Genomic DNA, 27,465 nt, shown 5'->3' with positions numbered 1-27,465 from the left:
GGTTAGGTAAGGGAATAGTAGCACTTGTTACTTATTTTAGAATGAAGAATGCACGCGTAAGATACCAATTCTTTTGATTTTAATTTTTGTTTTTCTTTAACTCATTTTTAATGCTTACGCCGGCCAACGCTACCGCCACTGATTAAATTATCCTTAAGCCACCCCTCTTATCCTGTACTTAAATTTTTTGACGAGTGACAATTGATTGACATCTCTGACAGCTTGAGTGACCGCCTGGACAATTCCATGTATTGTAGCTTACCTCATTTTTTGATGCTCATTGTATATATTATATTCAAAAACAGTCAGAGCCGTCGGTCAAGCTGTCCACGCTGTCACTCAATTTTGCGGGGGTCAACATTCGCACACGAGACAATGGAATCTCTGTTCTCGGCTTTTAAGAGAAACTGGAAAAATACGGGACCTGATACTGCCAAAGGAGTCGTTACAGAAGTCGTGGAGGAACAAGTATTTACTATCTTCAAGGACGACCCAAGGAAAAGTACGAGGGAAGTTAGATGTCATGCACTTGTCTGGCGTATCCGCCGAGGACACCAGTACCACCCATTCTATTTACAAAAGGTTCGATCTTTAAATGAGACCGATTATCCAAGATGAGTCGAATTTTGTCGGTAGTTTCAATAGCAGATTGTCAATTGGTTAAGTACGATCCTAGTTTCTGACGAGGCTAATTTTTCCCGTGACGGAATCTTTAATTTACATAATCGTCATCAGTGGTAGCAAGAAAATCCGCACGAGACTACCGTTAGGTCACATCGAGTGAAGTTTAGTCTCAACGTCCGTTGCGAAATTACTGGCGAGTATTTAATTGGACCTTATTTTCTACCACCAAGACTAACTGGTGAGTTGTACTTAACCTTTCGACAAGAATCTTTACCAGAGCTACTTGAAGACGTACCGCTAGCAGTAAGACAATGAATGTGGTTTATGCACGACGGATCAGACCCTCAGTTTAGCCTTCGGGTTTAAGCTCATCTTGATGCCGGGTTTCCCTAGAGGGGGATAAGTCGAGGCGGAACTGTTGCATGGCCAGTCAGATCTCCTGATTTGAACCAATATTATTTCTATCTTTGGGGCCATATCAAGGACTTTGTATACAAAACTTAGGCTCGAGACGTTGAAGACCTACGTCAATGCATAATTGAGGCCGGTGGCATAATCCGAAACACGCCAGGAATCTTTCGTCGTGTTTGAAAATCTTTCCGAAGACGAGTCCAAGCTTACCTACACGCCCATAGGGGCCATTTCGAACAACTTTTGTAAATACATTGATCAATGTAATGTTGTTAGATAATAGTAAATGTAACCTCTGCGAAACCATAAAACAAATGCATTTTTTTAATGTTACTCTTGGTAATTTAAATCGAATTACCATTATTTTAAATCGTAACGATACATGTAGCATACTTCTAGATGCGAACGGTTAGCAAGCTTTTGCTAATAGAAATTTTTATACACTTATCTCATTAGATGTTTTTACTCATTGTTACTCAAAGAACACGAATTTCTACCCATATGCAACTTTTATTTCTGGGGACATCTAGAAAAATTGATACACAAGACTGAAGTACGCAACATTGAAGACCTACGACAACGAATTTTTGATCGCTGTGAAACTATTCGCGACTGAAACGGGTTTAAATGACGTGACGGTGCCGAACAATAAAAGGGGTCTAATTACGTAAAGCATATGCTTAATTTGCTAAATTGTATTAAATTTGACCTCCGACGCCGTTAGGGAGCGCAACCATAGTTTTCGGTCGCGAATTCGTAACACGCCTCAAATCGTCAAACAGGTTCAATAAGGATATCTGTCGTGGCCCAGGTGATCATTTTGTACATTGGTTGTAATTCAGTAAAATTTGTTCTTATGGCAGTTGAAGAAAAAAACGAAAGTATAACTCTATTACGTGGTCACTTTGAAACACCTTGATATTGTTAATTTCTACATGTGGAATACTTCTTAAATATAATAACAAACTTTTGATACTAGTGATCATTTTCAAATTCTTAGTAAAGGAAACAATAGTTTGCCGAACTTGTTTCTATAATGCTCTAACGTCATGATGTCACAGCGTTATAAGTATAGTGTTGACATGCGCGGTTTGCACGCGCACGTGAAAATCCGAGGTTTCCGCGCCCTATGTGCGTGCTACTAATATTACCAAAGTTAAAGTTGTTACGTAGTAGCTACATTCAAACAATAAGGCACCGTTTATTTATAAAAAAAACACCTAATGGGTCGAGGGAATATTAATTCAAAATCTTTCGACAAACCTTCTAAAAAGTTGAACTTAATAAAATTTAAAATCGGCCTCCCTACGAATCGAAAGCCATCCTTTTGCACATCCTTTTTTATAATTGCGTTGTTACTACTGATCAAAAACTAAATCTACTCGGTTTGTTCCGTCATGGTTCAATGAATTTATGAAACTATCTTTTGTGGAAATCAATTAAGAAACATCGTTTAATTTCCTACACGAAACAGATATGTATTGTGTCAAAGGCCTAGTAATGTTGCGTGTTTCTGAAATCTGTTTTGTTTAAAACTGTTAATTTTTCTAATTAGAGAAACGAGTATCTGGGTGTAAGGTTCAAGTAGTTAGTCGTTAAGAGCAAAGAAATATTAAGTTAAATCTTCCTAGACTCGAATCTGAGCTCCCAATAGACAATGCATATTGATGAAATAAATACAAGAAGAGTTAATACCATTTTAATGTATTGTTTAGGAATGGTTATTTGTTCGATTACGCTTTGGCAAAAAATCAATTTTTATATTTTCTCTTTTCCACGTATTCAAAATCATATTGGCTTTCAAATTTCCATAATTTTTTTTCTTAAAATTTTATTTAAAGAGTATGTAGGTCTTTGACGGAATATTTTCATTCATTCTTGAATTTAATAATGTATTTTTGTTGAATTCGATAATTGGGTGTTGTTCTAGAGATCATGATATTTTCTTAGATAGCTCAAATGTCGGGGTTATACTTTACTATCTCATTTATCTTTGTGATTTATGCAGGCTGTATTCTCGACGTTAAAATTTAAAAGTTAATTTTATTCTAATTTAATGGATTAAAAGAACACACACCAAATAAAAGGTTTGTGTGGGCTAACGTTCCTCTGTTGCGCCCTAAAAACTTCCATCATTGAAATTGCGATTCCGCTCACAGCCGGATTTCGAGGTTCACCTTGTCAGAGTACAAGAGTGTTATGCTGTCACGAGAATGACATCGTACTTGTATTTCAATTTGCAAACTGACAGAGCGGGATATAAATATTTTTTGTAGGTGCACATTTAATGACAAGAATGTAAAATGATAAAGATCAAGGTTTCCGGAGCGCCTAAAGACTCTTTTAAATGCGTATTACTATTAGTCTATAGTATTGTTTCATAAGTTTGTCACTTTGGGGAATATTTCACTGAGAGTCAGTAACGAATTGACGTCCTCACAAGAAGAAAATATCCCCCTAGCGAGGCGCTGTCAAAGGCTACGTGTGACGTGTTAGCAAGCTGACGCAAAACGGCGCTGAAGCCCGTAATGCAGTCTCTCTTGTGAATAGCTTTCAGTAAAATTTTTGCATGTGAAGAATAGGAATAATCACACTTATGTAACAATGTTATATACTTATGGTACTACCCCCTCCCACAATCCGGCCTAATTTTCACTGAGTACTTACAGACATGGAAAACCTAGAATTAGATTGTTGACAGAAAATTCAGGAATATTCCAATTTTTATAAATATCACGGAAATCAGGGATATTTCTGTGGGTTTAGAAAGATTGTTCTGAAGAGTATAAATTAACATCAATAAGTTTTACTTATTAAAGATTTCCCTTTATTACTAATAGAACCAATTTAGTTGTAATGTCAAATGAGTATCTCTATAGTTCTCTTCACGAAACATTAGGTGCCCTGGGACATGGAAACATCAGGGAAACATCAGTGGGTAAACTGTTAAATATCGGGGAAATCGGTTTTCAAATTTAATTGTTTGAACCGAATTTTCTACAAGAGATCGCCTTCCATATGTAGCATCAAACGTGACTTAAGACCTAAAAGTGTCCCAGATCGTAATATTTTCCACTGAGAGCTGGTCACGAAAGATGGTTTTTTTTTCGCCTGTCCGAGGAAAAAAGTGTAAACATTTTACCCTAAAACGTTTTATTCACCTGTTCTCGGGGTACGATTTAATTTGTCCCCAATTTCGTTCGCTTGTTCAAGAGCTCTAAGGTTACACGAAAGGAGGTGTAGAGGGAGTAATCTAGCTTTGTCGTCTGCTTATATAGAAAATTAATCTGTTAAAATTTCGTTTCATGAAAACATGACGGCGTTTGAGCATCTTCACATGTGGCAAGCTTTAAATTACGAAAATTTAATTGTTAAATGCTATTTAATAGCTTCAAAAGTTGCTTGATGACTTCAGCCGAAGGTGGTGCCTTGGGTATTAGCCTAGCTGATTGTTATTATTATGAAATAAATGAAAAAAATGAGCCTGATATTGATGACCTCACCACCGGCCGCCATCTTAAAACAAAACTACGGCTGCTACGGCTAATAAATAACCTTCAACCCTTAACCACTCCCTTCTTACTACCACTCGTTTTTTCGTCAAGAAAGAATTGGATTAAATTAACGTCATATGGCTACACTTTTTCACCTGCTAAAAAAACCCAGAACAGGCGAAAAAAAACCAGCTGAACTAGAAAAAGTGTAGGAGAGGTGGCAGAGAATGTGTCCCCCAAATTTAAAATTTTCGCCACTCTAGAGAAGAGATAAAATGGTGCCAAGAAAAATTAACCCTTAGACCAAAAAGAACGCCTCCAATACTAGCCATCTGTTTGGATTTGTAGGCGATGGTGAGACTAGCTCTCAGTAAATATTTCAAAAAGCTCCACGTCAGAACCTACAATCTTCAAAAACCAACTTTTAATGAATTCATACCTCAGCCGTATAGAGTGGAAATTTCAAAATAATTGAAATTTTTAATGACTAGAAGTGTCGAAAATTTACTTAATTAAAAAAGAAAGCTAGCTTAAGCGTTACATTGGGCACCTATTTTATTTAATTATTTGCTGTATACGTTTTGTAAATTTCAGTCACCGAAACACTTTTGTATCTTGGTTTAATGGATTATTTCATTTAATTAAATCGGATTTGTATAGGTTTACGTAGAGCTTTTTTTATTAATTTATTTGACTATTGTAGTCGGACAAATATCCGATAAAAAATATAATTAATTCTAGAATTATCGCCCAACGATTTCTACGCTTTGAACCTGAATTCCACCCAACCTATGGTATCTCTTAATAAATTAAATTTATTAAACTTACCAAATACTGGTGGTTTTTTGTCTAGATGCTTTCTCAAATCACTGAATCGGAATTCGGATATATCGTGTGGTTGCAACCTGTATTTTCGTTTCTCTTACACTGACGTTTAGACAGATGGTAGCGCGACACAGCGGGGCATTATATCCTTGTTCAAAACGAAATAGATCATAGACATATTAGTTTTTTGTCTGTCCTTCAAGCATAAAGGGGCTTGGGTGACAAGGTTTGTTCATGTTTTTAATTAAAAAAAAACGACGTTATTGATTTCAATCGGATTTTTATTGATTTTATATATTTTGTTCCTTATTTTTTGACAATTTGATAAACAATTTACGTGCTGCATTAATGTAAACTAAAATTAAAATGAATGAAATTTCTCTAGGAAACCTACTTTCATACATTTTCTTTGATTGTTCAAAATGGTTCAAATCCTAATTCTTTGAACTAATAATATTGCGAGCAACAACTTTCTAATTGGAACCAAATCCGTTTGAGTTTTCGAATGACTTTGAAGACCAGGTTCAAGGTCATTCAATTTTACGCTAATAAATGTGCCCCTGCACGAGGAATGTTTCATTGAAATTTGAAATAAGAAAAACTTTTCAGTTATTTATTATTTTTCGTTTTTTAGTGGACACCCTAACTTATCAAGGCATTTATATTTATACTTCATACTTACATTTTACTAGAATTCCAAGAAGTCAGAGCTTCAAGTTTACAAATTCGCATAATAGTTTTTAAAGGAACAAACCACCTTTGCACCTTAAGACCGTAATTTATCCCATTTAAATTTATACCGGTATATCTGGTATTCTTGGCGTCATGTACAATTTTCAATTCAAAATTTAAATCTCTAATAAACATACTCCCTTTGCCGTATGTACCTGCGAAACGCGTGCGTTAGCAAATCCACATCTGAAATTTGCAACCCAGTAATTGCGCCCTTGACGATTCTCTCCTAAATAATGAAGCGCGGGCTGATGCTGATGCTTCTTCTTCGCGTAGCAAAGTTCGTAAAATAACTTTCCAATTTTGGTCGGTCTCCCTCGCATATTCGCTGCCAGTTAATCATTGCGTACGCATTTTCTCGAAGGGTTGGCAAAACCACCGTGTGACGGTGAGCGTTAACGGATTGATTTGCGGTTGGGTTTGGTTGGTCTTTTTTTCGTCAACGCTCACCGTCGCGACAGTTTTAATTCAGTTTGATTGGATATTTCGTTATTGTAATGCTTATGTGTAAGTTGTGAATGTTGAGTTCGTGTTGTGACGGTGGTGGGTGTTGAGTTGGTGTAATGATGCCTCGTGCAAGAGATCTACTCTAACCACTCAGCCACCAACGATTGTTAATTTACGGTGTTTTTCTAAAAAACAGCTTTGGCGAATGTCCTTTACAAAGTTATAACGTTAGGTACTATAATTTATTCTACATCATTTTAAATATTTATATATTATATTAATCTTATATTTAATTAAATATTTATAAATTATATTAATCTTATATTTAATTAAATATTTATAAATTATATTAATCTTATATTTAATTTAATATTTATAAATTATATTAATCTTATATTTAATTAAATATTTATAAATTATATTAATCTTATATTTAATTAAATATTTATAAATTATATTAATCTTATATTTAATTAAATATTTATAAATTATATTAATCTTATATTTAATTAAATATTTATAAATTATATTAATCACCGTCGCGACAGTTTTAATTCAGTTTGATTGGATATTTCGTTATTGTAATGCTTATGTGTAAGTTGTGAATGTTGAGTTCGTGTTGTGACGGTGGTGGGTGTTGAGTTGGTGTTATGATGCCTCGTGCAAGAGATCTACTCTAACCACTCAGCCACCAACGATTGTTAATTTACGGTGTTTTTCTAAAAAACAGCTTTGGCGAATGTCCTTTACAAAGTTATAACGTTAGGTACTATAATTTATTCTACATCATTTTAAATATTTATATATTATATTAATCTTATATTTAATTAAATATTTATAAATTATATTAATCTTATATTTAATTAAATATTTATAAATTATATTAATCTTATATTTAATTAAATATTTATAAATTATATTAATCTTATATTTAATTAAATATTTATAAATTATATTAATCTTATATTTAATTAAATATTTTAGTATATTAATGTAAAATTTGATCGTGATCAGGAATTGACTTCCTTAAGGAAAATATTAAAGTAATGGAACCATTATGATAAGGCGGGTATTTTTACTAAACGGATTAATACAATATCTGTATATATTGTTTATTGAACTTTGTTTGTTTATTCTTTGGTACGGTTTTTTGTTTTGTTTTAAATTTGTGTTAAATTCTTAACAAAATTTCGTTAAAACACAAAAATTAGTTCATTGTTACCTTTTAATAACGCTTAGAAAAAGGATAATTATTCAAAACTCCCGCGGAAACTATATCAAAGTAATAATATAGAGCCACCGTGTGGAGAACTATCAAACAAACCGGGTAAAAAATATAATATCTTCAATTTTTCGAACTTTAGTCAAATCTCGACGGATCAAACAAATACACAAAATAAAAGTATATAAGGCCGTTGCCGTCAATATACAGGGTCTTTTTTTTTGCTCGGAAAAGTGTTTTTTTTTCAAAAACTATTTATAGTACCGATTTCAAATTTGGAAGGTCAATTCTCTATACCGGGGGACATCAGTTTGAGAAATTTGAGCGTTTTCGGTAATGTTTTTCACCAATTTTGAAAAATTATTTTTCGACCACTAGGTGCGAGATAAAAAATTTCTATTATAAAGTTGTAGGCCGTCATCGAAAACCCTTAAAAATTGTTCACTCGACGAAAAACAATTTATTTATCAGTGAAAATTCGAGCTTGAAAAATTTACAAGTTGGTGAAGCCAAATTACGATTGTTTGAAACGATAATTGAAACCGAATTACCTAATCCAGTTGAAACTTTGGTTAAAAAAACGACCGGATTTAAAAAACACGAGGCTATAGGTCAATCCTAAACATGCATTGGGTATTTAAAGGAAAACTTTGGGAGATTATTATCAGTGTTTGATAATATTTCGAACAATGCCTCGTTATTCAGTAGCTGAGCGTACCGAGATAGTTGCCATTTACTATGGAGAAGCAGCGCAAAACCTTAGAAGAGTGACTGAAATCTTCGCAGAAAGACATCCAAATGGAGCACCATCTGTAAATACAGTAAGACGAGCAATTCACGATTTCAATCAATTTGGTCACTTGCAACCTAGGTTTCGCGGATTGGGTCAACCGGATTTAGACTTCGAGAACAATGTACTCGCGTACTTTGTGGCATATTCTCGTCACAGTTGCGCTAACGCCGCTGCTGATTTGGGTTGTTCTGCAAATCGTGTGTGGAAAATTCTTCGCAAGAATCGCTATCACCCATACAGAGCTACGCTCCACCAAGGACTAATTGACGGAGACCATCAAAGACGTTATGAATTTAGCAACTGGTTACTAAATGCTGTCCAAGAAGATAGACAATTTTTGCGCCATGTTTTGTTCTCCGACGAAGCGTCATTTTCTAGAGATGGGCCCTTTAATCATCAAAACAGCCATCTTTGGTCTGACATCAACCCACATTGGGGTTTTGAATATCCTCACCAGGTTCAATTTGAACGGGTCAATGTTTGGGTTGGACTTGTTGGAAACCGTTTGATTGGTCCCTTTTTCCTGCCGACGAACCTCAACGGCCAAAGGTATTTACATTTTCTACAGAACGAACTGAGTGACGCAATCGACGACCTTCCATTGGCTGAAAGACGTCAGTTGTGGTTTCAGCAAGATGGCGCCCCTCCGCATTTTTCCCGGCAAGTAACTGAGCACCTCAACAACGAGTTTCCTGAAAGGTGGATAGGGAGAAATGGTCCAGTGCATTGGCCAGCAAGGTCACCTGACCTAACACCGCTGGATTATTTTCTCTGGGGATTCGTTAAAGCAAAGGATTAGGTAATTCGGTTTCAATTATCGTTTCAAACAATCGTAATTTGGCTTCACCAACTTGTAAATTTTTCAAGCTCGAATTTTCACTGATAAATAAGTTGTTTTTCGTCGAGTGAACAATTTTTAAGGGTTTTCGATGACGGCCTACAACTTTATAATAGAAATTTTTTATCTCGCACCTAGTGGTCGAAAAATAATTTTTCAAAATTGGTGAAAAACATTACCGAAAACGCTCAAATTTCTCAAACTGATGTCCCCCGGTATAGAGAATTGACCTTCCAAATTTGAAATCGGTACTATAAATAGTTTTTGAAAAAAAACACTTTTCCGAGCAAAAAAAAAGACCCTGTAGAAGATTTAGTCTTTCTTAGTTCTTGGCTGTCAGACGAACTACTACAGGACGAGGTCCTGGTGTCGGTCAAAAGTTATGAGGTAACTTTGCGGTTTTAATTAGTATATTCGGTCTTCGGTCAAGAAAAGAGTTACATTGTGTTTCGCGTTTGGAACGTGAGTGAATGGACTTAAGTGTATAAACAGTGCGTGTTTAAGACTGAAAGTGTTAAAGTAATTGTGAACTAACTCAAGTCCGCTGAAAGATAAAATTGATTGTTATTATTTTTTGAATTGGAATAACCTAATTATACCCTTGAAATTATCAACTCAACCTGTGAGGGTAATTAAGTAGATTGGAAGTAATTAGTAGAGAACAGCTCTCAGCTGTTAATTTAGACAGAATTTATAGTTAGGTAGTTTGAATTTAGTTAAAATTACTCATTATAATTTATGATATTTACTTAAGTGTAAGTGTGTTTTGGTTTATGTTTCAATCATGATGAACTAAGACAAATCTAGTCTTAGACACTTGAGTACCAGTTCTGTACAATTACGTAGAAGTGATATATATTGTTGTGTCATTGATGAAAGTTAAATCTAGAACGTTGCATAGACTGTTCTGAATAAAAATACACATTTATAATTTTGCATAATTCTGGTTGCCATTTTATTTTCTAATCACTCGCCCACAACATTACAGTTCTGGCAATCCCGATTCAAATAAATTTTCGATATAACTGCGACGGGAAATTATTCTCGTAAATTTAACAAAATTTCGATTAACTATCTTTTAATTAAAATCGGCCCGATTCCGTTAAAATTATAAACCAAAAAGCGACGGTGGTTATAATACACTCTGTAAATATTAATTTCATTAAAATTTGTTTCGTATTATATTCAACTGATAAACTTGTACTGTAAAGAGGGTTTAATTTAATTGTGCATTGTTATAGTACGTCTAACTCACTGTTGTAACTACTTACGAGCTGTCAAGGGGCTTTCTGTGCTTTGTGAATGGTAAGTTTTTCGCTTCTTGTTAATTCATTTTTTATTGGTGTGGATATTTGGACATCTACGATTAATAATGCAGTCATTGATTTCCTGGGTGTGCGAGTCATTATATGATATTGGAAATTGGACGGTTTTGGTATTTTTCATGCGGCATGTGTCACAACGTGCACAGGAAGTCTACGAGTCGTCCACTACCAGATGTCGAATATAGCTATTCTACGGTATCTTCATCAAGGGCGAGTGTTGAAATAAAATGAGCGTTTAAGATGCGGCAAGTATGTCGTAAGCGAGGAAAATACAAATACCCTCTGTAGATATTTCTTTCAATAAAATTTGCTTCGTATTATATTTAAATGATAAACTTGTTCTGTAAATAGGGTTAAATTCAATTGTGCATTGTTTTAATACGTCTAACTCGCTGTTGTAACTACTTAATTTATATTATTCTGAATAAATTAAACTCGGTTGTTTCGTCTCAATTATTTTAATTATAATTAAAATTTTATACCGGGCGGGATAGAACTGGGAAAACATTTTAAACAAATAACTCTAAATTGCGGAGATATATCTTTAAGGGTTATCACGAAATTAATACCACTAGGGACAATTCTTCCGAGGATAGGTATATTTTGGCTTGCCAACTTGTTCTTTAAATTATTACCGTAAAATAAACGAAGAAAGCATTTGAATGTTGCAACCTTTAACGGACGATATTTCCCCAACAACGCGTATCGTAGCGGTTGCGATAGCGAGTACGGTCTAGAAAATATGCCTGTCCTTGCTCGAAGATATTAATTTACCAAGGCGGGGGAAGATGGTGACACAGTGCGAGTCATGGCCTTTCGTGGCTTGAATTAAATCTAAAGAGGGGGTTCATAAGAAGGAAAAAGAAATAAGAGAAATTCGAATTCAGAAATTTATTTTTTCACCGGTAGGTGTCACGCAAAATGTTTCAATAGAAAAGTTGTAGGGCATAGTCGAAAGTGTAAAAATAATTTTGGTTCGGTTGAAAAGACCTATTTTTTACTGAGTTTGGTGGTCGGGGGAAAAACAAGTTTTAACAAGCCTTTAACGTAAACAATCGTACATAATCACAATACACATGTACATTTATTTTAGGGAACTTATGCTTTCAGCTATGTAGTTAATAATCAGATCTGCAAAAAGTTATTGTTAAAGAAAATTATTACGTTCAACACCTAATTAGACAAAGTAGACAAAGACCGCGTTTTCCATTTCGACGTGGTTACGAGTAAGATCATCAAACAAAGATTTGTAGACCAAAAATTACGCTTATTTTTCTTTTGTTGTTTTTTAACGTGGAATATCAATTGTCCAAGTAGTATTTAAAACGTTTACATTTCAAAGTTAAAACATTATCTCAGCTTGGCCGATTGTTGTCCAGTATGCCTCTTTACACTCGAGATCAGCGCGCTCATATGCTTGAATTATTTTACGGAGAAGGTCGTCGTAATGCTACTCTAGTAAGTCAGTTATTTAGACGAAGATTTCCCAATTGCAGACCAAGTCATACGACGGTTCTTAGAGTGATCCGCGACTTCCACAACTGGAGTAATATCAATCCGAGGTTTCGTGGTCGTGGTCTCCAGGGCATCGACATGGAAAACACCATACTTGCCTACTTCGTCGCCTATCCTCAAGCGAGCGTCAGGACTGCCAGCTTTGACTTAGCGTTGGATCGAAACTACGTTTGGAGAACACTCAAAAGACACCATTTTCATCCTAATCGAGCGACACTTCACCAAGGACTGCATGACGGTGATAGACAGCGCCGACTCGACTTCTGCAATTGGTTTTGCCTCATGGTTGACGCACACCAGGATTTTTACGATCAACTACTGATGTCCGACGAATGTTCATTCTGAAGAGATGGGCCTTTCAACCGTCAAAACCAACATATGTGGGACTACGAGAATCCACACTGGGGATTTCCTCACCGCCACCAAATGCAGTTTCGCTTAAATGTGAGGGCTGGTCTGTTAGGTGACAGAATTATTGGCCCGTTCTTCCTGCCAAATCGTCTGAACGGTCAAAACTACTTGGAGTTCCTTCAAAATGAAATATCCAACGTGTTGAACGACATTCTTCTGGCCGAGTACAGACGCATCTAGTTCCAGCAAGATGGGGCGCCACCTCACCAATATCGTGACGTGGTTGCATATCTAAACGACGAGTTTCCTGGAAGATGGATCGGAAGAACTGGTCCTGTTCGTTGGCCTGCAAGATCCCCTGATCTAACATCACTCGACTTTTTCCTTTGGGGATTCTTAAAGGACTACGTATACCAAACACCTGTGACGAGCGTTGAAGATTTACGAAAAAGAATCATCGAAGCATGTCTCCGGGTGACTCCAGATTTGGTTCGGGGAGCATTTCGCAATATGCAACATTGTGAATATTTGTGCATTGCATCAGAAGGTGGAATTTTTGAAAACATTTTGTAGAAGTCATTAAAAAACATTTGTCACTGGGCTAATTATTATTAGTTTATTTTTCGAAATCTTATAACTGAAATGCATGTTACCTACAATTCGTTAAAGGCTATTGCCTGCTAGTACAACTTGTTTTTCCCCCGACCTCCAAACTCAAGAACCCTAGCATAAATACATTTTGAGAAAAATCGCCTGATCGAGCAAATTGAGACACCCTGTATAAACACTATTTACGAAATGAAAAAAATGGGGGAAATTATTACTATCCTTTTGGTAGCGAGGGGAATTAATCTATTTTACTCTAGTGATGGTTAAGCCACCACGACTAAATTGACAATTTCTCAATTTTTAATAAACGGGGGGAGGGTAAAATAATACACTACTTCATTCATTAATATTTATCTCTTACGGTTTTCCGTGGGATCAGTTCAAGTATCATGGGCTCAAAATAAGCGGGAGCAGAAACAAATAGACACTAACACTAATAATAAACATTACAATTTAAAATTCTACAGTTAAACAGTAACAATCGAGGGTAACAATTAAACTACAAAAGCAATTATTAATTAAAAATGGCGAAAGCGAGGATAACGACGAATAAAAAAAAGGTAATCCTAGCGGTATGAACATACAAAACGGAATGAGCTCTCAATCTCGAGGGGACCTGCCTTTAACCTTTCTCCGAAAAATAAAAGGGTATTAAACCTTTTTTCTGAGGTACGTTTCATTGGCTATTTCAGATTTCGACCCTAGGCACTCTACAAGGGATGCATGGTAAATTTATACTCACGACTTGTTTATCTTCTTGGCTACTCTTCGGTTTACGGGATTCAAGATTACTCAAGACACACGCAAACGCGTTTTCTTAGAGGGGTTCCACAGGGGCTTCTGGTTTCGCGATGACAGTTCCGAACTATTCGTCTCGCTTACGGCACGAATACCCAGGTTACGGTAACTGACGAGCCGGATTACGGTACGGATGTCCGGATGACGACGACTATTTTTTTACAAACTGGCGTAGGTACTTCGGGTTTCGGTCTAAAACATCTGGTTAGGAGAGGGAATCGTCTCATTCATCTGGCTTTCTTCTCTCGGAATTGCTAGGTTATTGGTGATCAACAGGTGATTGGAGGAGACATTGCCGTTCTCGGGTTTATGGTTGCCTGGACTATGTTCTTTTGGTTAGGATGCTCTGGATAGATCTCATCTGGGTAGTTGGCGAGGGTATTTAAGACGTATGAACGTGATTGATCGCGCATTTTATATATAAATCATGTAAAAGTTAACCATTTATTTTATTACGGTAAACAAAAATAATCATTACCATCAGAAAAGACACGCTATACGGAAAATAACCTGTGGTATAATTATTAAATAACGTAGGAAAGTGCTAAAAATAATATTAATAGAGAAAATTCAATATCTTTTGTGGTTATCTGGATTTATTTGGGACGATTATCTGATTATCTTAAGAATCAATTTCGTGGAATTTATTATTTAATCTTAATGTTTCATCGATTGCTATAGCACAGTTGAAAAACGAAATAGGCGTTGATAAATTCTGTAAAAAAAGGAACAGACTAAAGCTAAACAGAGAAAATAGATTTTAGTATTATTTCATAATATAAAACAACGTAGAAATTGCATAAGAATGTTTTTAATTTTCTTCAAATTTGTTTAGGGTTTAGCTTTATTATCCCTTTTCATTATGGACTAATCTACTTATTTGATAATTTTATCATCCTTTGCAATGCAGTCCATAGGTGGTTCCTTATAACTCAGCATAAGTACTTGTCTATTGATTATATTTTAAAGCTTAATTTCAAGGTGTAATGACTCTTTTAAATTTTTAAATTTTTATTAGAACATTTTTGATAACACATTTACATGTATGTGTTAAGCTTACTTTCCTCTAGTCCTAAAGGTAAGTGATTTTTGTAATAGTTGAAAAGGTATAATATCACCAACCAAGGCTAGTTTAGCGCAAATAAAGCTTTTTAGCTTCAGTGAGAGGTTCATTCAATTCGTTATAACTATAAACCTTTTGAATTAAAACGTAAAAAATATATCAAGCACTGTGAGGGAAGTTATTATAATAAAATGAGTTATTCGTTTTCCCCTTTCCATAAAAACTAGTTGATGTTAGCATTAAGTTTACAGATCTGTTCGTTAGGGTTCGCGCTTTACTTCTGAGAAATCTGTTGCACTGCTTATTGAGAAAAGCAATTCATGTCGCGAGTACATTACAATGGGTAGAGCCATCAAGCTGTCGATGACGTCCATGACTAATGTCTTCTTATATCAAGCAATATCGTTTGCTCATGTTCCGCTAGAGCTGCGGATACTTAAGCTACCCGGGTTCATTTTATGCTTCGTCGCTAATTTTCTCATTTTAAAGCATATGGATTATTGTTCTAGCTTTTGGAGCTCTTATCTCCTTTAAGACATTGAAATATTGGAGCTGGTACAACGTAAAGCTTCTTAAATGGTCCCCGTGGTTACAAAAGCTGCCATAGGAACATCATCTTCAATGCCTTAATCTGTTGCCATTAGCAACACCACACCTACGCATCGACCTTATGGAATGTTAAAATGTCGTTTACATTTTCTACTACATTCTGCCTGAGAAATTCTTCAAAATAACGTGGTCGAGGGCGTAAAAAGCCGAAAATTTCCTAAGTGCATTGTTTGCACCACAAATCGACAACAGATTTTTACAAATTATTTTGCCATATAAAGTTGAAGCTAAGTCGGCAATCAGAATGTTTAAGCACGTCTGGACAAATATAAGAACTGGTGAGCATAGTTGTTTTTGGAAGAAAAATTAAACCTCAATGAAGTTATTTAGAAATTTGAATGTCATTCCTTTAATTTTACTTAAGATTTGAATGCAGTTCTTTCTGATATGATAGTTTCTAAATTGTTAAGAATCTCTATGCAATTCTTAAATTTCTGGTTTTTATTTCAGTATTTTACAAGACACACTTTCTATTTCCTGTACAATAAACTCCTATTATTTATATAACCGTTTTATGTTTTATATTTAAAAATAAATTTAAAATTGCTAAATTAATGATATCGTAAGGGATATTAATGATATCATAAAACCAAGAAAGTGAAATACTCCGCTTCCTTCTCTTCAAAAATGAAATAACGAATAATTTTTCAATTAAATCGGAAAATGTTTTTATAAACTGTCATTACCCGACATTCGTAATATTTTTATATAGTGACATCTAGTACTTGCGATCTTTATAAAAATCTCCAACACGAAAACGAAGGTGCTGAGTACGCAACAGAAGATGTAGAGGTCGAGAATGCTTTTGACCCCTTTGAATTGAATGGCTTCATTTACTTGCTTTGGTTTAGTCCACCTGAGACGATCCAAGGCGTAATATTGAACGTCTTCCATTTGGATATGTATTTGGTTCTCAAAGTTGTAAATAAAACTGAAAAAATCAATTAATTTTCATAAGTTATTTTTGTTTAAAAAGTCAAAACTCCAAAACAGAGAATCCTTTTAACGTTTCAAGGTTAGAACGGGTATAATAAACTTAAAAAATGTACACGATTTCGAGCGTTCTTACTGGCTTTCATTTACATTTTTTTTTTAAAATAAGGAAACTTTCTGGCTAACTTGACGCATCTCAATGACTTACTGTTTGTTTACAGTATCAAATAATTCCTCCTTTGAAAAATTGTGAGAAGAAATAAACGCTACAAACGATTCTGTGATAGGCGGAGATATGTAAATTTTCCCATAAACGTTTCTCAAACTTTCCGAGTCCTCAGTCAGCACCATTTCCAAAATTTTCGTCAAGAAAAACCATTTGTTGGTTATCATAATTTTGTTTTTCGTGGCCACCTCGTCAAGCCAATCGGAAAACATAAATTCAAATACGGTAATCCTTGAGTTGACATCTTTCAAGATATGGGTTTGTGCAATAGACATTTCGTTTTCTTCGCTCTCCTTTACAACCACGTGATTTGGAAAATAGGTAAATAAACATCATATAAATACAAAAATTACAATAAAGTTTTAATTTTTACTTGACTTAGAATAGCCTTTTCTTCCGGTGAATTGGCAATGACCAGTATTTTATCTCTTCCTGCTTTTCGAAAATCCTTGAATGAATCGACTGTGTCGTAAACACTTTCCGAATAATCCGATCGCAGTCTACTCGTCATCTCGACGTAAACTACCACAAGCGCCAAGAGCCAAGTGCCCGATAATACGCGCCAACTTAAGTATGGTGCACACTGGTTTAATGCTGTAATCTCAAATGAAAATATATTAAATTATATTTAAATAGGAAACATATTTTATTAGTAGAACGATAAGCCTGAGCTCATATCATTATAATTCATTATTATATCCATACTCTATTCAAAGAAGGAACAGCTTAAGAAATTGTCGAAACTTTCGAAATTTCATTTTTCTATTGAGTCTCTTACATGAACTTTTCGGGGTATTACTTTCGGCTCTAATACAAGTACGAGCTCGTCGTACAAACGATTATCGAACTGTTTCAAAGATTCGATTTGTATTGCGGATAGTTTCACAGCCATAAATTATGCGTTTTCGTAGGTCGTCAACTTCAGTCTTGTAAACTAAGTATTTAAGATAGCCCAAGAGGAAAAAGTCGCGAGGGTTTAAATCGGGAAATCGTGCTGGCCACACAACTGCCCCCCCCCTCGACCTATCCACGTTAAAGATATTAGAGTCGCGTCAAGATGAGCTATTGTTTCGCGGTTAAAATGGGGTAAAGCTCCATCGTGCAGAAACCACATACGCCCTCGTATAAATAATCTCGCGGAAATTGTAAGTATTTCCGACCATTTAACCTAGGCGTAAGGAAATAAGGACCATATAAATGGCCACCAACAATACCACACCAAACATTTAGGTTAATCTGCACTCAATGAGATTTCACACTAGTCTTGTTGGAGCTATTTTGACTCCACTGGTTCAAGTTGAGTATACCGTCACGGGAAAAAATTGCTTGATCGGCTGTTAATAGAATTGTCTCACCTACGATAGTCTACGTCGTTCAGTGCTATAACCTTTTGAAGGAGATACGGGAGAAATTCTTGATCATGCAGAATTCACCAAACCATAACGTAACTTACACCCAATAGCTTCCTAACTCACCGGGTAAAACCTAAAGTAATTATTGTTTTTATCCACTTTGGTAAAGTAATTTACTTAACTAGAAGGTAAGACGAATCATATCAAATAACATGTTTTAATCAAAAACCAGTTGAACCAAATTGGTGTATGCACCTGTTCCTCAAGGTCTTCTGGTACGTTTTGAACTCTCTCAAGAGTTTTTCCTGGTTGTTGTTTTTGGGGGTGAAGTAATGTACACAGACACACGAGATTTTCGACCAAGTGTTATATTTATTTGATACCTTGGGCGATGAGGAATATTTTGGTGCAAGACTTATGCAGCGCAAATTTATATTCGCGGAGATATTTAACTTTAAAAATTTAGATTTTTCAATGGATTTTTACTAAAAACTTATGGTTTTGAATTTGTAGATAACGTAGAATACCAGATGACTGAATTCCGCGCACAAAATAACCATTTGGCTAGATAATTTCCAAAATTTTAGACCATTTTTAACAGTGTCGATTAATAAAATCATTTTAGGATTTAGCACACTTCTGCTAGTTCAATAATGAACATTTGGCATTGACTATTGTGTTTATCACTCTACCGTTAAAAAACAAGCGAATAAAAAATGGAAACAATAGGGCTCAAGGCAGAATACCGAACTTCACATTAGTGGGTATTTCGTTGTTTGGGGCCCGGGTTTTGTTTGCCAAAAACTCTGAAACAAATCATTTTTGGACCAATGTTCATAGGACATTTTTCACTCATTAGGCCCTTGAATTTCTGATAACATCCTGTATATATAATATACACAAAATGAATAAACACATTTTGATGACGGGAACCCCAATTTTGCTAAACTTTACATATAGATCTTTTATGGCCCGAGTAAGCAGTGACATAAATATACTTTACGCTCGAAAAAGAATAGATGAACCAATTTCCATAGTTCTCCATAATATTTCACCAGGAACAATGGTGTACTCCATTTTATTTCTTTTGAGGTTAGTAGTAGATCAATAATTACCAATATGAAAGCAATGACAGCTACACTTGACACTAAAGAATATTTAGTCTGAAATGTTCAAAGAGAAAAACAAACTCTTAATACTAGGCAGGAATCTTAGACAATGGGCAAGATTGTCAGTAAGGGTTTTATGGAACGAACTGTTCGTACCGCATGGTCCATTGAGATTAAGGACGAATAAGTGGTCGTTTGCAAAAGAGGCGCGGGTGAGAGCAGACACGTTGAGGTCGAAGCCAGAACATTCATGACGCTTATTAAATTTTCGTTGTAAGTAAATTTAAAAGGCATCGTTGATAAAATAATAGGGGTGAAAAATATATCCACGCCCTGAAATAAGTAGGTTGTCAGTTTAAAAACCTGCATTTCAACTAAATATCTTTAAGCTTAAGTTACCTCGGGGATTATTTCAGATCTGTAGAGTTTATTGATGTCTTCAAGTTCAAATGGGATATAGTTCACACTGAAAATATTTCGTTTATATAAATAGATACTAGAAAACGTCTGCGTAAATGAGGTTTATTTTTTAATGTACCACAGCATAGCAGCTAATTCATATCACTTTGAATCATATTTGTTGATCTATTTTTACTAATATTGTTATAATATTTACGGATATATAGTGACATCACCTCTACTTGGAATTCTTATCCCGCCGTATCCGTGTATGGTAAGATCAATCCGACGGCTTTACCCCGCCTACGAGAGAAAAACTCCCCTTTGCGGGCGCTCAACTCTCTCGTAGTTGTTTGTTAAGTTACAAAAGTGTCGTCAAAAAACCGTCAGCCACATCGAGACGAAAATCTGCCGCGATAAGCATTCGAAGTAGAGGTATTGATTCCTGGCTAGTAACTATAAATATGTTTATTTTTATGTATGGTCAGACCAACTTGTGGCTTAACCGGGGAGTGGGGTCCGGCTCTTGTAACCCATAAGGTCGGTGGCGCACTGTTAGCCGTAATCAGCTGGTCCCATTTCCGCCTCCAACTTCGGTCAGGTAGGGGCCGGAAACTGGGTTTCTTTTCAGGCTAACGAAAAGGATCGATGCACTGTCTACGCTCCGGTGGAGTTGATTTTGATCTGTGCAGTGGTGTGTCTCCTTATATGGCAGCGGTTGGGTTCTCCTGCTGCCCCTGACTGTTTCGTCACCGGATTTACTGAAGGTGGGACCTTAGGCAGATTTTGGTGGGAGCCCTTGTAAGGAAAGCATAAAAAGCAAAACGCAAATGTCCCGAAGATGAGCTTTAGTCACGAGGGGAATGATATTTCAAATAATAAAGCAACAAGCCTGATATCTTTTGCTCTTAAACCGAATTAGTGAAAATTCCATTGATTTCATCAATGGTGGGGGCCCAAAGGCCTGTGCCTAGTAGGCCTAGTCCTTAATCAGGCACTGGTCCTGGCTGTTGATGCTAGCGCCAGTCATTTATGATACGTCTACTGGTTATGATATGATATCCCAGGGGCACCAGTATATCAAATTCTGACACAATGTATGGTCAGACCATAACGCAATGATCAGCTAAATCTCTGATCAAAATAAGCTCTTGCAGGTTAAATGTTTAACGTATATGGCTGTGAAGGACCTAGAAGGCACATAACAAGCACCAGATTAATAAATGTTTCTATAGTTTCTTACCTAATGTTCCCCCGCCGTTTCAACGTTTCTTTTAATACGTTATAAGTTTCATTCAATGATTTCATTTCAAGTGTTTCCTTATGGAATAGTAAAAACCCTATCATGTCATACAATTTTCATGTACCTTATCAGGGACAGTGGCGTAGCTGATGGTCCACAGGGCCTGCGGGGGTGGGGGCTCAAGATTCGGGGGGGGCTTCGAGCTTCGGAGCGGGGCCCCGCTAACCATAAAAAGTTAAAAAGATGGGCCTCATAGAGATTTTTGCGGGGGGGGGCCTCTGAGTTCTCAGCTACGCCACTGATCAGGGACCGGGTTTGAAGGCAATTTACCAAAATATTGCACTAAAAATGCTTGTTTACCTTCACAATCGCCACAGATATCTCTTTATAATAGGCTGAATCCATTGCGAAGTTTTCGAATTGAGAAATCTATTGAACAATAAATATACAATTAGTCGTTGTATCCGGGTGCCTATCGTGATTTTAGAGAAAGTAGATCAATTAACTCCCATGCTCTGGAATGATATAGAATCTAAAAAGAGATCACAAAGTTGTGCAAATGCTTTTGCGGGATAGTTGTAATTTGAAGTAATTATATTTACATAAGTTTATTTTATAGTAAATCCGACACATAACATCAGCTTCAACACAACTGGGAAGCCAAATGAGTGCAACTGAGTTATTGAAAATGACCCTTAAACTAATGGATAGTAGATTTTAGAGGATCGGTAAAAAGCCTGGTTTTAAGCCCCCGTAAACCATTCACACTAAGGGAGTCGTCCAAGGTTATTTGAAAAAAACAAGGATCGCTAAGAGTGGACGATACTGTTCGAAAAAAGAAAAAAGATAAACACGAAGTACATTTTTACGTTTTTATTTTTTAAATATGATATACTAAATATCAGTTGATAGTTTTTATTGAATTGAAAATCCAAAATTAATAATTACTAAAATATAAAGCGCCAAAAAATTACGTGACAGTATCAACCGCATTAGATTGCCGTTTTAAAATTTTAGGATCACGTGGTACAAACGACCTTGCAAAACTCTCTCGGAGTCTCTCGAGCTGATTGATACGCGGGGAGAAATAAAATGCACTGTGGAAGGGTATCGAAAAACTATCCTCTTAATTTACTGTCCATGCTTAAACTGGAAAGATCATGGTAAGAAATCGAATATAAACAGCTGGTATTATTTTCGAGAACATTTGTAGGGTCTGTAGAAATGTTTCTGTATAAACAATATTTAAAAAATTCATATATAAAGACAACTTTACTGATCAAAATAGTACGTGACCAAAGACTCACAATTGGATAGAAAACTTTTGATTTTTCTTTATAGTCTTAGGGACAAAGTTTGTTAATTACATGTATGAAGAAATTATATTACATAATGTTAAATAGAAGCTTACTTTAGCATTTTATATGACCAATGCTATATAGGATACATAGTTTTTTTAAACTATAGGCATTACATGTTTACGATAAATACCGAAATCATATAACATATGTAATAAGTCAAGAGGGAAACTTTCCCAATGAGTTACATAAATTCATATTTATCTAGGTGTAATATATTTCTTTGATCTCTTTCCAGACGATCGTAAAGTAAGATAAGTTCAGTTTATTTTTAATATAAGAATTGAAAACTCAGTTTAAAAATAACTTTGGTTTATTAACCGTAGTTTTATCACGCTTAATTGGTTTTTGGTGGTGAATTTACTGAAGTTATTAATATTTTTGATGTGTTTATGAGAAGTGTTGATGAAATTTATGGAAAATTATAGTTTGCATTTTAAATCTATCGGTTTTAGAACGTGGTCTATTCGATTGTTGGCCTACTAAAGTGGACTGGATTTGATAAATGTTAAGAACTTCAGTTCTAATTTATTTATTTATTTATTAGACGGTTATTGGGACACATGGTGAAAGATTTGTCAATTTTCAAATATTTCTGGCAAGTGTTTTACGGGAAACACAATGCGGTGTATAGCGGTCGGCTAGAGAGACAAAGGAAATATTGTGAACAGAATATTCGTTAATTTCCCCGGAATAATCATTAAGGTAACGAAAAACCCGTCAATATCTGGTTAATATGATTAACAAGGATTTATTGATTACCAGAGAGTCGGATTATGTGTTGACTGAGAACGTCATCATGAGGACCAGGTCATCTGACGTAAGAACCTGTTTGTGTAGTTTGGGAAACTGATCATCTGGCCTGAAAACCAGTTTATGTGGGCATAAACAGTGGCGTAAATAGCGTCCCCATAGACCCCGCGGCGCGGGGGGGGGCGAGAACTTGGGGGCCAAACGTTTATGAGTAAAATCGGTGCTATTTAACAGGCCCCGAGTCGTTTTTCGCGGGGGGGGCGGAGTTTTAGTTACGCCACTGGCCATAAAGACTGTTAAAATGGCTAAAGCGACCATCGACCCATTAGGGTCCCATAAATCTGCTTCAAATAAAAATAGCGATCGAAACCGAACACGTCAGGATAATTCTAGTAAGCCTCCCATTGCTTTCGCTGCCTCGCTAAATGTTGGTACTAAAGGATATTATAATCAGTCTAATTTTAATGGTAACCACAATAACAATAATAAGAAGAAGATTAAACGTACATGCCCATTTCGCGAAAGAATGGATCATTATCCAGAGTTTTCTTCAAAATCTGTAACCGAGCGTAAACGTATTTGTCTGTCAAAGCGATTGTGTTTTGTATGCTTGCGGGGTCAACATCAGGCCTGAAATTGTCAATTTAAATATTTGAAGTGTAAAAAGTGTCGTAAACAACACCATGTTGCAGTGTGTGAACCGGTAACGAATCAAATGGCGAATCCTAACCAAAACGCGCAATTGAATAAGACGGTGGCTTCAGCGGTAAAACCGACGGTCGGTAACGCGGCGTGTTCTTCTATATGTCAGCCATCCCCCAAGGTCATCCTACTCCAAACCGCGCAAGCAATGGTGACGGGGCAATTCATTTTTCGTTCATACGTACGGAACTTTCGCGCATTAATGTAATTCATAATTTTCGGTATTTAGTTTAAAATGTATATATATGTCAAGTTACTATGTTTTGTACCAGTGCGGCGAGCAGTTTTACGAACCTTGGTTTTGTACTATCTTTAAGAAAACTCAAAACGAGCGAGGGAACGGAGGGCTCTTCGTGACCAGGATTTTACCAAGTGGTGCAATCCCATTCCAAGCTAGTGACGTAGCAGCGCTGGCCACCGGGCTGCTTAAAAATGTTTGGTCATCGCTTTCGTCTTGGCTCCTTATATGGGCGTGGAATGCAGGTAGAGCCCCCGTTCCTAAACTTCGTGAACCCCGAAAATTGTAGGGCACCAAAGAAAGGGTTTCAGGAGGACATGTTTCCTCAGTTGGATTTTTTGTAATTGAGCGGACAACAAGTCGCTAAAAACTTGATTAAGCCCAAAAAAATTAATTTGTGCAATAACATTTTACCTCTCCGAGGGTATTTTGTAACATAGGAGGGGTTATACAATCACCGTGTCTGTGTGTGTGTCCTGCGAATGCGTTCGCAGTTTCGGGGTAAAGCGTAATGCATAATCACTGCGTACACAGTTTCTTTGATTCAAAATTGTGGCAAAACTGGTAATAAAATATTTATAAATTATATTAATTTTATATTTAATGAAATATTTTAGTACTTTAATGTAAAATTTGATCGTGATCAGGAATTGAACTCGGGTCGCATTGTTACAATGCGTATAGTTCAACGCCGAGCCATTGACTTCCTTAGGAAAAATATTAAAGTAAAATAACCATTATGATAAGGCGGTTTTTTTTACTAAACGGATGAATATAATATCTGTATATATTGTTTATTGAACTTTGTTTTTTAATTTTTGTGAACTTGTTAAAGTCTAAAAATTTTACGTATGAAAATTTAAAGGTCAAATCTTGTTTTAGCGCAGTCAGCAGATTAAATGGTTAAAGGGTAGAACCCGTTAGTTTTTTGTAATTTATTTAGTTTTTTCAGTCTTTTTTTTTAACTATTGCGTGTGTGTTTAGCATATTAGTTTTCAAGGGTAATAGTTCATTTATGAAGAAATATCAAGTTGTTTACATAGTGGTCTGGGTTTTTAACTGGGTCGTCATCACTTCATAATTTATTTTAAACGTTTTCATGACTGATTAAGATGTTTAATGCAGTTCATCAATTTGGTTCGTTTGTTTTATTTATAAAGAGCCCTAACTATTCCGTCTACGGTCATTTATTGATATACGAGCTGTCAAGGGGCTTTCTGTGCTTTGTGAATGGTAAGTTTTTCGCTTCTTGTTAATTCATTTTTTATTGGTGTGGATATTTGGACATCTACGATTAATAATGCAGTCATTGATTTCCTGGGTGTGCGAGTCATTATATGATATTGGAAATTGGACGGTTTTGGTATTTTTCATGCGGCATGTGTCACAACGTCCACAGGAAGTCTACGAGTCGTCCACTACCAGATGTCGAATATAGCTATTCTACGGTATCTTCATCATGGGTGAGTGTTGAAATAAAATGAGCGTTTAAGATGCGGCAAGTATGTCATAAGCGAGGAAAATACAAATACCCTCTGTAGATATTTCTTTCATTAAAATTTGCTTCGTATTATATTTAAATGATAAACTTGTTCTGTAAATAGGGTTAAATTCAATTGTGCATTGTTTTAATACGTCTAACTCGCTGTTGTAACTACTTAATTTATATTATTCTGAATAAATTAAACTCGGTTGTTTCGTCTCAATTATTTTTATTAAAATTAAAATATTATACCGGGCGGGATTGAACCAGGATTACGTTTTTAGTAAATAACTCTGAATTGCGGAGATATCTTCAAGGGTCATCTCGAGAAATTAATACCACTAGGGACAATTCTTCCGAGGAGAGGTATATTTTGACTTGCCAACTTTTTTTTCTACATTCGGATGTGTAGTTTTTGCGATACGCGCCCTACAAAAATAGCTGCCATTTCTACAGATTGTGGACGATATAAACAAAATGAGGTTATGAGGCCAATTTGTTTCACTTGTTCTAGTAGCTCATTTAATATTTCAAATCAGCGGCTGAAGGGTTATCGCAATACTGACGTTTCATTAACTTGCGACAATTAAAATTAAATTTTGTAGGTATTTCGAATGGTCGTTTTGGAACATTTTTAGAAACAAATTGCAAAAGATATCAATTCCTTTACAATTGGTTCTAGGCACAACCGTTTGGTTGTCAATCTTAATATTTTACTTTACACAAATAAATCCGCAGGTGCAATACACTAAAAAACCTCTTTCATTAAGTTTTATTAAGAGCTTAGAATAGTTTCGTTTCCATGGTGCTAACTAGATATCTAACTGAGATTATTTAGAGAAATGATTCTGCTCAAGGGTAGCATTATTAGGTAGGTTTTTCTCAAGGAACAGATATTGAAAAATATTTCAAAGAAAGATGAGTATCTGGAATAATTTGGTCAATTTCTGTTGAAAAGAAAAGGTCAGCGATGGCAAATATTTTAGCCAGATTGACTGAAAAATCATTATTAACGACAATTTTAAAAGAAGGTAATGTAAATAATAAATCGCTTTTCACTAACCGGTAATAAATATAACAAATCGGAAAAGAGGAAATATTTGGTTGTCTCGTACTAAATTGAAGTGTTTCATCGTTGTTCTTTGGAGAAACGTAATAGCTCTTTCTATAAAATCGGGCGGCAAAAAAGGGGTATAGGGAATCATGTTCCGGCCGCGTCACGGACGACGTCATTAGTAACGCTAACCAGAATATTTTGAAAGCGCTGAATGATTATTGGGCGTTTTTGAAGCGGATCTGTTAATTTTTGAAATATTATCGCTGGAGACTTTCTCTGGGGACTAACATAATTAATGCAAAAATTCAATTAAAATAATAGATTTATTCCACCATTGTTATGTTTATGGAAAAATTTAAAAATATTCCAAGATAAATTATAATTATTATTTTTTTGTAACTATAAAAGTGCCTAATGCGAGGGGCTGTCCACTATCCGTAATCGGTGTCTTTGACGGTACTAAAGGGATTTCGTAATCAAATACAGATTTTGCACTACCAAAGGCTGAACTCGCTGTGATCGGTGTACAGAAATGAACGAAGTGGTTAACCCCTCGGCCTAATGTCTATATCATAATAAACTTAACCAAGGCTTACTCATTTATTCCAAGCTGTCAATTAGGATAATACTTTAAAACTGGAATTACTAAGCATGGCCTAGGATTAAGTAAACTTTAATTTCCTCCGGAAGGAAATTACAAATAAGGATAGGTGGTCGCTTCTGTTCAAGTTCAAACCTCAGAAACCCTGATGTATCTTTCAGTGCATTGCCAAGAAATGAGGAACTCCGAAATAAATGGATTGAGGCCATCACTTCAAATGCACTTGAGAAAATTTCCCCCTCTCGCTAGAAAATGACCCATGTCAAACAAGTTGGGTAAGCCTAAGATATTTATAGAAAGAACTATTTACTCTGGGGTTTGTTTCGAGTGATTTCTTGCAGTAGTTTCGAATCAC

At 35.6% G+C, this 27,465-nt stretch overlaps 1 protein-coding gene across 1 annotated transcript in view; it reads right to left on the bottom strand.

The window, feature by feature from the left end:
• LOC149957384 (sodium-dependent multivitamin transporter-like) overlaps positions 1 to 17,326 on the bottom strand; it is a 31,427-nt gene extending 14,101 nt beyond the window's left edge. The window contains exon 1 of the mRNA XM_090167009.1: positions 17,189 to 17,326. Coding sequence (XP_090023135.1) covers positions 17,189 to 17,326 — 138 coding nt within the window. The remainder of the gene's footprint in view (positions 1 to 17,188) is intronic.
• Positions 17,327 to 27,465: the final 10,139 nt, after the last annotated feature.

This window comes from Leiobunum rupestre, chromosome 2 (genome assembly GCF_980474605.1).
Source record: "Leiobunum rupestre chromosome 2, qqLeiRupe1.1.hap1, whole genome shotgun sequence".
Taxonomy (NCBI): Eukaryota; Metazoa; Arthropoda; class Arachnida; order Opiliones; family Sclerosomatidae; genus Leiobunum; species Leiobunum rupestre.
Note: the sequence above shows the minus strand (reverse complement) of the source record. Positions and strands in the feature narration are given on the sequence as shown.